The sequence below is a fragment of the Heteronotia binoei genome, chromosome 11 (assembly GCF_032191835.1).
Source record: "Heteronotia binoei isolate CCM8104 ecotype False Entrance Well chromosome 11, APGP_CSIRO_Hbin_v1, whole genome shotgun sequence".
Lineage (NCBI taxonomy): Eukaryota > Metazoa > Chordata > Lepidosauria > Squamata > Gekkonidae > Heteronotia > Heteronotia binoei.
In genome coordinates, this window is record NC_083233.1 from 76,384,392 (window position 1) to 76,398,568 (window position 14,177).

A 14,177-nucleotide genomic window follows, 5' to 3' on the forward strand; every position below is an offset into this window, starting at 1 on the left:
TACTGGCTGCCCTCACTTGGATACAGGTCTGTCTGGGAGGGCCCAGAGCGCCCACCCAACCCCTCGTCTTCCTTCTCAGCAAGCACCTTTTAGCTGGGACCAAAGAGACATGAAGATTCAGGCAGTATAACAATAATAAGTGTATTTTAAGTGCTCAAGAACAAAAAGTGGTTCTAATTATTAGTGCAACAGTGAAAAAGAAAAGGCGGTGCAAAGAAAATAAAAGCCCTGATGTGACTAACTATACACTCTCTTCCTTCTGATTTCAACTGACTCACCCCTCTTTGGATGAGGGAACTCTCCTGCTGCAGCCTCTCTCCAGCTCAGCCATTCCAGAGAGAACAACCCTCCCTCTCTAGCTGGGCCTTTTATTTCCTTCCTTCAATATAGTTTAAATACAGTTCCATGTGTTGTTGGTGTATGATTCTCCACTCCTCCACTTACAGCTGCTGGAAGGGCCTTGGGTTAGTCATAGCTCTTGCAAGAGTTGTCCTTGAAAGGGCAGCTGCTGTGAGAGTCCTCCCAGCCCCACCTACCTCACAGGGTGTCTGTTATGGGGGGAGAAGATACAGGAGATTGTAAGCCGCTCTGACTCTCTGATTCAGAGAGAAGGGCGGGGTATAAATATGAAATGTTCTTCTTCTTCCAGGTCCCACCAGTTTTCCCTCCAAAACTGCTGCCCATCCAATCAGAGGGACAGAAGTTAGTTAGTTAGTTTATTAGATTTATATCCCACCCTCCCGCCGAGGCTCCTGGGAAATGTAGGCCCCGTAGCTACTCTGATTGAGGCTTCCCCGGAGCCCGTAGGCCTCACTGACACCCTGAAACTCTTGTTGGTCTCTAAGGTGCTCTAAGGACTCAAATCTAACTTTTCTACTGCAGGCCAACATGGCTTCCCTCTGAAAACGAAGCCATTCAAATCACATAAATTATTCCCAGGGGACTAAAAGATCCCAGCATTTATAGAAGAATCTTTAAAATATTATTCTCCCTTCCTCCCGTTTAATAACACTAATTAGGAGGAAGCATTCCCAGTTAACAAGCACCAACAACACATGGAACTGTATTTAAACAAGATGGGTAGCCGTGTTAGCCTGTCTGTAGCAGCAGAAAAGAGCAAGAGTCTAGGAGCCCCCTAAAGGCTAACAAAATTTGTGGCAGCATGTGCGCTTTCATGAGTCACCGCTTGCTTCTTCAACTACAAAAGTTCATAACCTGCCACAAATGTTGTTAGCTTTTAAGGTGCTACTGGACTCATACTCTTTTCTGAATTTAAAAGTTAACGTGTCACTTATCTGTACTGAGATGCTGTTAATCTGAAGTCCTAAAACTTTCCAGCAAAATAACCTACATCCATGCATATACACAAATATGCGTGGAGTCCCCCTCAATTAAATAGGATTTAAACAGATTCCTTTTCTCATCTGAAGTATGGGAAACTAACAATCCTACGTATTCCAAGAAACGATCCCTTTTTTAAAACCAAAAGGGGGCCAGATCTCTTCTTACATCAAAATGCCAGAAGCGAACAAATAAGCCAAGCGTATAAGAATGCATCGTGCTGATTTCCAGCTGTGCCCAACAGTTCTATTCTGCTTCGTGCTCAATCATCACCTACCCCAGTTTCGCGCCAAGCCTGTGCATGCAGTTGTAGTCCAACAAAGGATCATTTTCTAAAGACGGGAATTCTTCATAATTGGTCTGTAAACAGGACTCAAACTAAAAGTTGAAGTAAAAAGAAATCGCATTTTCAGAATGCTCAATCGAAGCAGAATACTGGAAATAAATCTAGCGCTACTGAATTCGCCAGCCTTCAGACATAAACAGCAGAACTGGGAGGAAACTTTTCCTGTACATCTGAAGCAGAAAAGCACCTGGGACATTAAAAACACCTCTAGCTTAGAAAAGGAGGCAGCACCATCCAGACCACTTTGGTGTAGTGGTTAAGTGGGCAGACTCTTATCTGGGAGAACCGGGTTTGATTCCTCACTCCTCCACTTGCAGCTGCTGGAATGGCCTTGGGTCAGCGATAGCTCTCACAGAGTTATCCTTGAAAGGGTAGCTTCTGTCAGAGCTCTCTCAGCCCCACCCACCTCACAGGGTGTCTGTTGTGGGGGAGGAAGGACAAGGAGATTGTGAGCTGCTCTGAGATTCAGAGTATAGGGCAGGATATAAATCCAATATCATCCCCATCACCACCACTTTGTGCAGATAAACAAAACTAGTGTGATGTAGTAGTTAAGTATCTGGAAGACCCAGGTTCGAATCTCCATTTGTGCCACGGAAGCTCACTGGGAGACTTTGGGCCAGTCGCACACTCTCAGTCTAACCTACCTCACAGGGTGGCTGTGAGGATAAAAGGGAGGAGAGGAAACGGCTTTGGGTTTCACTGGGGAGAAAGGTGGGGCACACATGAGTTAAATAAATAATGTGCCAGAAGTAGAACAGCATCCAGCTATTCTTTGCTTTTGCAATGTCCATTTGGGAACCTGCAACTCCAGGACTAATATTTTGCAACTGGGAGGGTGACGGAGAATTTAGGTTCCTTCCATCACATGGAGTGTGCATCGATGGTTAATGTTTTTTGAATTTAATACCATGTTCACAGGACTACAGGCCACATCGTTCCATTCCGAGCCAAACCAATGCTACCATGGTATAGTGCAGTTCAGTTACCTTTACTGGCTTTATTTATTTACCTATATTGGCTACCATGGTATAAAAACCACAAACAGATGCCTACAATTAATTGAGAATTTAGAGATCTGTTACTAGAAGGACTCAAATTAATTTTTTTAAAAATATTTTTATTAAGTGTGCATCTATCAACATATTTATACATCTCATATAAACGCACTTCATTTTTTTGTTGTCTTCTACCAATCAAACTGAATACTAACAACAGATAAATAAACGCCTTCCTCTTTATCTTATTTCCTTTCTTTACCCGATCTCACCCGATCCCCATACCACTTATCCTAATTCTTGTTTTAATCATAATTATATTCTTTTTTGTTTCCAAAACTTCTTTACTTCTTTCACAGACTACCATCTTTAGAAGAAGATGATGATATTGGATTTATACCCTGCCCTCCACTCCGAAGTCTCAGAGCGGCTCACAATCTCCTTTACCTTTCCCCCCACAACAGACACCATGTAAGGTAGATGAAGATATTGGATTTATATCCCGCCCTCCACTCCCAAGAGTCTCAGAGCGGCTCACAATCTCCTTTCCCTTCTTACCCCACAACAGACACCCTGTGAGGTAGATGAAGATATTGGATTTATATCCCGCTCTTCACTCCGAAGAGTCTCAGAGCGGCTCACAATCTCCTTTACCTTCCTCCCCCACAACAGACACCCTGTGAGGTAGATGAAGATATTGGATTTATATCCCGCCCTCCACTCCCAAGAGTCTCAGAGCGGCTCACAATCTCCTTTCCCTTCTTACCCCACAACAGACACCCTGTGAGGTAGATGAAGATATTGGATTTATATCCCGCTCTTCACTCCGAAGAGTCTCAGAGCGGCTCACAATCTCCTTTACCTTCCTCCCCCACAACAGACAACCTGTGAGGTGGGTGGGGCGAAGAGGGCTGTTCCAGCAGCTGCCCTTTCAAGGACAACCTCTGCCAGAGCTATGGCTGACCCAAGGCCATGCCAGTAGGTGCAAGTGGAGGAGTGGGGAATCAAACCTGGTTCTCCCAGATGAGTCCGCACACTTAACCACTACACCAAATTGGCTCTCCACACACACTTTTCACACTTAATTTTTTAAAACTTTAACTATCTTCTCTCGTGCCTGCAAAAGAAAGCTGGACAGTGTTACCTCCATTACAGCAAAATCTCTACAGTCGGAGGTCTTGGGAGGGCACACCCACCACCTCCTAGCTAATCCATTGGCTTTAACAGTTCAATTCCCGTTTTCCATTCCCATTTATCGTATCTTTATCCCATCTTCTAACTATATACATATTCTTCTATTAATTGCTCTCAACTTCTCTTTGAGAAAACATAATTTCCCGATTCAGACTCTTCCAGTCTTCTGTTTAATTACATTGTCTATTAATTCCTTGCCTGATGCCTCATGATAAGCAGTAAAAGTTTGATTTTCCATACTGGCCACTAGATGGCTTAGCAGGAACCATCTGCGCTGAATTCCTTAAAGGAAGGACCTCAAGGACAAAAAAAAAAAAGGAATAAAACGAATGAACTCACTGAACCAAACACAACAGGAAACTGAATCATGTGAACAGCCACTCCTCCCCCCAGAACCGTGTGGCCGCAGTCCTTACGGCAAGCAAAGCTGCGATAACTTTGATTTCCATTTGCCGTTTCAGCATCTGCCCCTTTCACTGGGCGTTTTCGCACTGACCTTAATTGGCAGCGACGTCCCTCTTCACCGCGCAGGATCTGTGCGGATTTCGCACCAATTGCTGCGGAGCACCCGGAAAAGCCGCAAAGTCCCGCGGTTTTTGCGTCGCAAATGTAAACTGTTTTTTGGCGGTTTACATTTGCGACGCAAAAGCCGCGGGACTTTGCGGCTTTTCCGGGTGCTCCGCAGCAATTGGTGCGAAATCCGCGCAGATCCTGCGTGGTGAAGAGGGACGTCGCTGCCGATTAAGGTCAGTGCGAAAACGCCCACTGTTTCACCTGTCATTGGATATTGGTTGTATGTCTTCGTTATTTCAGTTTTTTTCATTGTAACGATTTGGTTTTCTGCTATATGCACACTTTGGAGCCTTTAACTGGAGAAGCGGCCTATAAATTCTTAAACAAATAAAGTCACAATACAGAGACCCTGAGTCTGAGCACCTGTTGAAGAACACCAGCAACGCCAGGTAGGGTCAGGTCAAAGTCTCTGTAGCACAACACCCTCTCCGGGAACCCTGGGAACAAGACGGTTCCCTTTTAGCTGACCAGCAGCCTACAGCCAAGCCTCTTCCCCTCAAATGTAAAGAGTTATGAACAGGACAGAGCTATACACATGCAGCACCTCCGTTCTTCTGACAAAGGACTGCGTCACATGGAGCATGTGGGTATATTCTGTCAGCTCCAGCAGGTTCTTCCTCAGCTTCTCTTTGTTTTTCGTCACTTCTCTCAACTCCGCCTCCAGCTTCTGCAGCTGCTCCTGCAGCAAAGGAAGACAGTAAGGTCTCACAGTCATCGTTTCTAACCTGGGGCTGTACTTTGGCAAACCCTTTCCTTACAAGGAAGTGCCGGACAGCATTCAACAGCTAGCCCTTGAATTCAAATCGTTATTTGGCTGCAAGATAATAAGCACCAGGGCTTCTACTCTCCTGACTCTCCATAGGCTGTGCAAAACTGAGCTATTCAGGAGGGCTTTTCTGCTCAAGTGCACTGCACAAAATGCTTTTACAAACTTGCTTGGATAAATGATTAAGAACAGTGGTCTATGTATAGCTTATGGCAAACAGGACCCTATTTGTGTAATTTCTGTGCCGCTTAATGTGCTGTATGAATACTTATGCTGTGCTTCAGTTCTTTCTGGCAGTTCCAAACTTCTAAAATCCTAATGCAGGCATGTCAGATGTGTGGCCCAAGGGCCGGATCAGGCCCCCGAATGGTTCCTGCAAGCAACTCACTGCCATCTGCTTCCTTCTCTCTCTCTCTCTCTTGCTTCCTTCTGCATCACAGCTTGTTTTGCCGGGCTTGCTCAATCACACAGGAGCTACAGAGCAAAGCCTCTGTTTTCTCCATTGGCTGACCAGCACAGGAAGCAACTTAGGTACAAAAGCTCACAGTGCCCAGCCATTTCATGTTTTCCGCTGGGTCTCAGGCTCAAAGCATTGACCATGAGACTTCTGTAATGAATGTGAATAAATCAAAAGCAGGCTTGCATCTTACAGATACACACTTGAACAACACCTGAACAGCATGCTTAAGATTTCTACAGCACCGACATTGTCTCCAAATTTTGATGCAATAATTCAGAGCAAGAGGGGTCAGTTATCAAAAACAAAATATTGTAACAGTGCTAATCTTTTAAGCATGTCTTAAGTTTTTTTTTTTTAAAAAATCTTATTGCATTTGTCTGGGTCTTTTATAAAGTTTACATATCCATTACCTGGCATTACATTTTGCGACACACATGGCCCGGTCCGACAAGGTCTCATTTATGTCAGATCTGACCCTCATAACAAATGAGTTCGACACCCCTGTCCTAATGCGTGGGTTACTGATTGTCCCATTTTGTCGACTGTAGTGTCTTGCTCCGTGTAAACTGCCTTAAGCCCGTCAAGTCCCTTATTTACTGCTGTAGTCTGTTATGCGTCTCTGCTGGAATGTAGCTGCGAGAAATGAAACCTAAAGCTGTACCCACTTCAAGGCCAACGACTCCCACCTCCGAATACCCCTATCTCTTTTTGTACCTCACTAGGCTTGTTGATGTAATTGTTTAACCCCTGTAGTTTGAAATGCTTGTGCGCTCAGATTTACATGCGCGCTATTAACTGCCTATATAACCTGTGCCATATTTGGGGGAGGGACGGTGGCTCAGTGGGTAGAGCATCTGCTTGGGAAGCAGAAGTTCCCAGGTTCGATCCCCGGCATCTCCAAAAAGGGGTCCAGGCAAATAGGTGTGAAAAACCTCAGCTTGAGACCGTGGAGAGCCGCTGCCAGTCTGAGAAGACAAGACTGACTTTGATGGACCAAAGGTCTGATTCAGTAGAAGGCAGCTTCATATGTCCATATGTTCAATTAGGTCAGTTTCTTCACCGACCTAGTGTCTGAAGTATACCATGCGGCCTTCCATTAAAATGCTTATCTGAAATTACGAAGAGCCTCTTTTATTGAAGGACTTGGGGACTTGACAAAGCCCCTCTGAGAAAGACTATGAATAGTATAAATAAACACAAATAAAAGATAACCGTAATGGAGCAAATATTTCTAAATGGATCTATTTGCTCTGCTGGGCAACCAGGAAGCCTCGGCTCAGCTATGAAGACCACAAGGACAGCTGCCATTTCTCAGCCGCTCCTGCCTCATTTGGGTCACCATGAGCTTAACATGCTAATTTTAAGCTTCCTAAGGGGAGTGAAAAACTGCACAACACAGAGCCTGCCAAGCTCTCTAGATTGCCCGCCAAATACAGGAAAAGAAGTGCCCTGCTCCTCCTGTTTCCAAATATTCCTGTTCTCCGAAGTTACCTGCATCTCCAACATCTGCTTAAGCAGAGGGGCGGGAGGTGTAGCTTCTCCTTCAGGAAGAGGAATGTCTGCCTTCTTAATTTCTTGGACCAGGTATCCTGGAAAAAAACATAGCAGAGAACCTTTTTTTAAAAAATAAAAAATAAATAATAATCCTAACTCAAGGGATACACTTCTATGCAATGAAAAAGAACTAGACAACAACAAAGGTCCATCTGATCCAGCATGCTGTTTCACACAGTGGCCAAGCAGATGCCCCTGGGAGACCCAAGTTCAAATCCACATTCAGCCATGAAGGTGATCGGAGGATCTTGGATCAGTTGCTTTCTCCATTTCAGAGCTGTTGGGGGGAGGGGGGGGCAAAAGAAGAAGATTGTAGATTTATACCCTGCCCTTCTCTCTGAATCAGAGTCTCAGAGTGGCTTATTATCTATATCTTTTCCCTTCCACAACAGACACCCAATGAGGTGGGTGGGGCTGAGAGGGCCCTCACAGCAGCTGCCCTTTCAAGGACAGCTCTGTGAGAGCTCTGGCTGACCCAAGGCCATTCCAGCAGGTGTAAGTGGAGGAGTGGGGAATCAAACCCAGTTCTCTCAGATAAGAGAGCTATGGCTGACCCAAGGCCATTCCAGCAGCTGCAAGTGGAGGAGTGGGGAATCAAACCCGGTTCTCTCAGATAAGAGACTGCACATTTAACCATTACACCAAACTGGCTAAAGGGAGGAGGGGAGAACTAGGTACGCTGCCCCAAGCTCCTTGAAGAAAAGACAGGAGAAAGGTTTGGACACCTGGAAGCTTCCTTATAAGGAGTTAGACTTTTTGGTCCATCAAAATTAGTACTGTCTGCTCAGCTGGCAGCAGCCCACCAGAGTCTCACACAGAGGTCTTTCACATCACCCACTGCCTAGTCCTTTAACTGGAGATGCTGGGATTAAACCTGGAACCTTCTGCATGCCAAGCAGATGTTCTACCACCAAGCCCCAGTTCTTCTTAATCTTTCTTCTTTCCTTTCTCTTTCTTTATTGGACTTATATCCTGCCCTCCACTCCAAATCTCAGAGCGGCTCACAATCTCCTTTACCTTCCCCCCCCACACACACACAATAGACACACTGTGAGGTGAATGGGGCTGAGAGAGCTCTGACAGAAGCTGCCCTTTCAAGGACAGTTGTGCGAGAGCTATGGCTGACCCAAGGCCATTCCAGCAGCTGCAAGGGGAGGAGTGGGGAATCAAACGCGGTTCTCCCACATAAGAGACCTATGGCTGACCCAAGGCCATTCCAGCAGCTGCAAGTAGAGGAGTGGGGAATCAAACCCGGTTCTCCCACATAAGAGAGCTATGGCTGACCCAAGGCCATTCCAGCAGCTGCAAGTGGAGGAGTGGGGAATCAAACCCGGTTCTCCCAGATAAGAGACCTATGGCTGACCCAAGGCCATTCCAGCAGCTGCAAGTGGAGGTGTGGGGGAATCAAACCCGGTTCTCCCAGATAAGAGAGCTCTGGCTGACCCACAGCCATTCCAGCAGCTGCAAGTGGAGGAGTGGGGAATCAAACCCGGTTCTCCCACATAAGAGAGCTATGGCTGACCCAAGGCCACTCCAGCAGCTGCAAGTGGAGGTGTGGGGAATCAAACCCGGTTCTCCCAGATAAGAGACCTATGGCTGACCCAAGGCCATTCCAGCAGCTGCAAGTGGAGGAGTGGGGAATCAAACCCGGTTCTCCCAGATAAGAGAGCTCTGGCTGACCCACGGCCATTCCAGCAGCTGCAAGCGGAGGAGTGGGGAATCAAACCCGGTTCTCCCAGATAAGAGAGCTCTGGCTGACCCACGGCCATTCCAGCAGCTGCAAGTGAGGAGTGGGGAATCAAACCCGGTTCTCCCACATAAAAGAGCTCTGGCTGACCCACGGCCATTCCAGCAGCTGCAAGTGGAGGAGTGGGGAATCAAACCCGGTTCTCCCAGATAAGAGAGCTCTGGCTGACCCACGGCCATTCCAGCAGCTGCAAGTGGAGGAGGGGGGAATCAAACCCGGTTCTCCCAGATAAGAGAGCTATGGCTGACCCAAGGCCATTCCAGCAGCTGCAAGTGGAGGAGTGGGGAATCAAACCCGGTTCTCCCAGATAAGAGAGCTCTGGCTGACCCACGGCCATTCCAGCAGCTGCAAGTGGAGGAGGGGGGAATCAAACCCGGTTCTCCCACATAAGAGAGCTATGGCTGACCCAAGGCCATTCCAGCAGCTGCAATTGGAGGAGGGGGGAATCAAACCCGGTTCTCCCAGATTAGAGAGCTATGGCTGACCCAAGGCCATTCCAGCAGCTGCAAGTGGAGGAGTGGGGAATCAAACCCGGTTCTCCCAGATAAGAGAGCTCTGGCTGACCCACGGCCATTCCAGCAGCTGCAAGTGGAGGAGTGGGGAATCAAACCCGGTTCTCCCACATAAGAGAGCTATGGCTGACCCAAGGCCATTCCAGCAGCTGCAAGTGGAGGAGTGGGGAATCAAACCTGGTTCTTCCAGATAAGAGACCTATGGCTGACCCAAGGCCATTCCAGCAGCTGCAAGTGAAGGAGTGGGGAATCAAACCCGGTTCTCCCAGATAAGAGAGCTCTGGCTGACCCACGGCCATTCCAGTAGCTGCAAGGGAAGGAGTGGGGAATCAAACCCGGTTCTCCCACATAAGAGAGCTATGGCTGACCCAAGGCCATTGCAGCAGCTGCAAGTGGAGGAGTGGGGAATCAAACCCGGTTCTCCCACATAAGAGAGCTATGGCTGACCCAAGGCCATTCCAGCAGCTGCAAGTGGAGGAGTGGGGAATCAAACCTGGTTCTTCCAGATAAGAGACCTATGGCTGACCCAAGGCCATTCCAGCAGCTGCTAGTGGAGGAGTGGGGAATCAAACCCGGTTCTCCCAGATAAGAGAGCTCTGGCTGACTCACGGCCATTCCAGTAGCTGCAAGGGAAGGAGTGGGGAATCAAACCCGGTTCTCCCACATAAGAGAGCTATGGCTGACCCAAGGCCATTGCAGCAGCTGCAAGTGGAGGAGTGGGGAATCAGACCCGGTTCTCCCACATAAGAGAGCTATGGCTGACCCAGGGTCATTCCAGGAGGTGCAAGTGGAGGAGTGGAGAATCAAACCCGGTTCTCCCAGATAAGACTCCGCGCACTTAACCACTACACCAAACTGGCTCTCAGTTAATGGACTAATAGATGGCGCCATCTTTATCATGAATTTGAGAGAGGCGTGTGCATGATCTTAGTCTCAAGAGGGCCTGCAGCAGAAGGGAACTGAACCTTCCTGCACCTTATTGCCCCACCACTCAGGCACTTCTTTTCCAATCATCTCACTCCCCACATCAGAGATGAAGAGAGGCTTGGCTGGGGAGGGTTCAGCATTTTGTCTCTCAGGCTTTGTGATAATATTTCAGCGATAAGAGGGTAAGGAAGTAGTTATCTACAATTTATCACCATAGATCGCATGTCCTCCCAAAACGGAAGGTCTTGTTTACTGACTCCTGTCAGAGTAACAGTTTGTCCCCGGAAAGAGGCACAGGCAATCAACATACCGCTGTATTATTATTAATTTTTGGCAGAGCCACAGAGTTCAAGCTTTTCCAGTCATTCCGTGTCAACAGGAACGTCTCACTTCTGGGGGGTGCGGCAAGGCACGACTCCAGACAGCGAGAGAGATGAATTCAGCCCAGAAGATTCAGTTAGGAGCAACATTCCCTCTAAGCTGCAGAGACTATTGAGCAAAAATTCTACTTTGTGAGCTACTGGCGTTAAATGTTGTGAGCTCCTGCATCAATTAGCTCAGGGAAAATGGCCCCAGAGTAAACTAAGACAAAAATGTGTGAGCTGGAGGCTAAAAATCTGTGAGCTAGCTCCTGCTAACTCAGCCTAGAGGGAACACTGGTTAGGAGATGGCAGGGTGTAGTAATATTTTTTTTGAAGTAAATAAAGTGAATCCAGGTCAGATTTCTTAAAGGTTGGAAAGCTGCACAGAAGCAAGGCAGAACCTGAACTGTGTGTGGTTTGGTGGATCGCACGCTGGATCTCTAGTTTAAATCGTACTCCAGCCATGCATTTACTGAGCAATCTAGCTCAAGTCGCTCTCCCACTGGCTCAGAACCATGCTGGAAGGCAAGGGAAAGACATACTTCCCCCCACCCTCTACTGAAATTTTCAGTGTGGGAAAAAACGCCATATGTCAGGGGTGGCCAACGGTAGCTCTCTAGCTGTTTTTTTTTTGCCTACAACTCCCATCAGCCCCAGCCATTGACCATGCTGGCTGGGGCTGATGGGAGTTGTAGGCAAAAAAAAATATGGCCACCCCTGCCATATGTAAAACAGCCCCGAGGGCCACCTCTAAGTCAGCTAAGGCCACTGGTGGGGAAGCCCCCATCATCTTTCAGCCTGTTGAGCACATGAGGGAGCAGGGGAAACGCGCATGCACCTACCGAGTATCCTTTCCATTTCTTCACACTTCTTCACTTCACCCACATATTTCCTCTGGAACACACTGGTGCTTGGATTGAGCTGAAAAGAAGGAGATGCATTACTCATCCCAGCTCAAGTTCCTTTCTGTTAAGCTTAACAGGAGTCATTCTGGATACAAAAATTCTGTTCCGGCTAGGACCAAAACAACGCACAGGAATCTTACGACCCCCTCAGAGACTGACGAGTATTTCTTCTAGCATAAACTTTTGTGAATGAGAACTCACTCTGACAGATGCAGAGCTGGGTGATGCACAAGAACAAGCAAGGCATCCGGATTCTGATACTGGCCCCCTCGCTCTTCCTGCCAAGAGAAATACTTCTTCCTGCACTTGGGAATTTGTAAATGTAAGAGCGACTCTGGGAATACTTGAGGACACAAGTGCTTGCTTTCTCCCTGTGAACAGCAAGGCCTCACCTCCACAGCATTAGGAACTACTTTGGAAACTGCTCTCAGTTTCAAAACTGGACTGCAGCATGGCATTGGGTGGGGGGGGGGGGGAAGGGGTTACTGTCCACAAAAGCAGCTCACAGTCTACATGGGCAAATGGAACAAAATGTATGGCTCTTTGTACTGTGGCAAGAGACCTTGATTATGGCAGAAAAATCAAGACGTGTGTGAGTGAAAGGTTTGAAACATTTTAATTTTAGATTTAGCTTTCATTTGCAAATTACACGGTAAAACACAGAACAAACAGTGTTCTGAATTTAAAAGTGGGAGCTGTCCGCTTCCCCACTGTTCGCAAACCTGTGCACGTAACTGTGGGTTACACACACTGAAGAAGAGATTGGATACATATCCCACCCTTCGCTACCCGAAGGAGTCTCAGAGCGGCTTACAATCTCCTTTCCCTTCCTCCCCATAAAAGAAACCCTCTGAGGTAGGCAGAACTGAGAGAGCTCTGACAGAAACTGTTTGAGAGGAATAGCCCTGTGAGAACTTGTGACCGATCCGAGGTCATACCAGCAGGTGCGTGTGGAGGAGCAGGGACTCGAACCCAATTCTCTCAGATATGTTTCTGTGCACTTAACCACTACACCAAACTAGCTTTCTGAACAGTGGACACATTCATGACATTAATGCTCAAGAAAACATTTGCTTATATTTATCTTTTTTTTTTCTTTATACAATACTTAGCATGTCTGGCACTTTATTTTTATTTTTTTTTTAATTTATTTTGATAATTTATATTCTACCCTTTCCCAAACGGGCTCAGGGTGGATAACAACATTCTAAAACAGTAAAACAGCAATTCAAACCAATAAAAGTAGACACTACAATTGGGCGGCTCAGTTGGGCACATCATAACATACTGAACATCAGATAGTATAAAATCAGTATTTCAGTAGAGGTGGTATCGCAGCATAAGGTCAGCCGATGGGATAGGACGCCCGCTGCCTCCACCAAATGCCTGGTGGAATAGCTCAGTCTTACAGGCCCTACGAAAAAAATAACAATTCAGTAAGGGCCTGGATCTCTGAGGGGAGCTGATTCCACCAGGCTGGGGCCAAGCACGAAAAGGCCCTGGCCCTAGTTGAGGTTAGTCGGACGTCCTTCGGGCCAGGGACGGTCAGCAGATGTTGAGTGCTAGACCATAATGTTCACTGGGGCATGTATGATTTAAAGAACACTAGAGAGATCCCTGACCCAAGGTGTTCACAATCTAAAATTGGATATAAGGGATGTAGAAAAAGGGATATCCAAGAAAAGAAAAAGTGCTCATTTAAATTCTAGAGCCAGTTTGGTGTAGTGGTTAAGTGTACGGACTCTTATCTGGGAGAACCAGGTTTGATTCCCCACTCCTCCACTTGCACCTGCTAGAATGGCCTTGGGTCAGTCATAGCTCTCTTATCTGGGAGAACCGGGTTTGATTCCCCACTCCTCCACTTGCACCAGCTGGAATGGCCTTGGGTCAGCCATAGCCCTGGCAGAGGTTGTCCTTGAAAGGGCAGCTGCTGGGAGAGCCCTCTCCAGCCCAACCCACCTCACAGGGTGTTTGTTGTGGGGGAGGAAGGTAAAGGAGATTGTGAGCCGCTCTGAGACTCTTCGGAGTGGAGGGCGGGATATAAATCCAATATCATCTTCTTCTTCTAATCCGATATTTCTATATCAGATTAGAACTGAAATGAACACCTATATTTCAAAACTTCAATCCACTACAGCACACTAATTCTAACATCCTCTAGTCTAAGCCCTTGCTTAACCAACAAATAAAGTATAGAACAAAGTTTGAGTCCAGTGGCACATTTAAGACCAACTAAATTTAATGCTGGGTATTAGCTTTTGTGTGCATGCACACATCATTTGACTGAGCATGCACAGGAAAGCTTATACCCAAAATTAAATTCGGTTGGTCTTAAAAGGTGCCACTGGACTCAAACTTTGTTCTTTTGTTTCAGACCAACACAGCTACCCTCCTGAAGATAAAAGTATGGTAAAAGTACCATACATCCACATTTTAAGGGATACATCCATCATTAGAACAAAAATGATACACTCAAGATGTTGGATTCACAG

The 14,177-nt window shown here is 46.9% G+C and overlaps 1 protein-coding gene across 1 annotated transcript in view; it reads right to left on the reverse strand.

Annotated features, from left to right (window-relative positions):
- Positions 1 to 14,177, reverse strand: part of ATP6V0A2 (ATPase H+ transporting V0 subunit a2) — a 64,193-nt gene that overhangs the window by 45,720 nt on the left and 4,296 nt on the right. Inside the window, exons 2-5 of the mRNA XM_060250126.1 lie at positions 11,623 to 11,701; positions 7,170 to 7,267; positions 4,997 to 5,131; positions 1,619 to 1,719 (exon numbers count right to left, since the gene is read on the reverse strand). Coding sequence (XP_060106109.1) covers positions 1,619 to 1,719; positions 4,997 to 5,131; positions 7,170 to 7,267; positions 11,623 to 11,701 — 413 coding nt within the window. The remainder of the gene's footprint in view (positions 1 to 1,618; positions 1,720 to 4,996; positions 5,132 to 7,169; positions 7,268 to 11,622; positions 11,702 to 14,177) is intronic.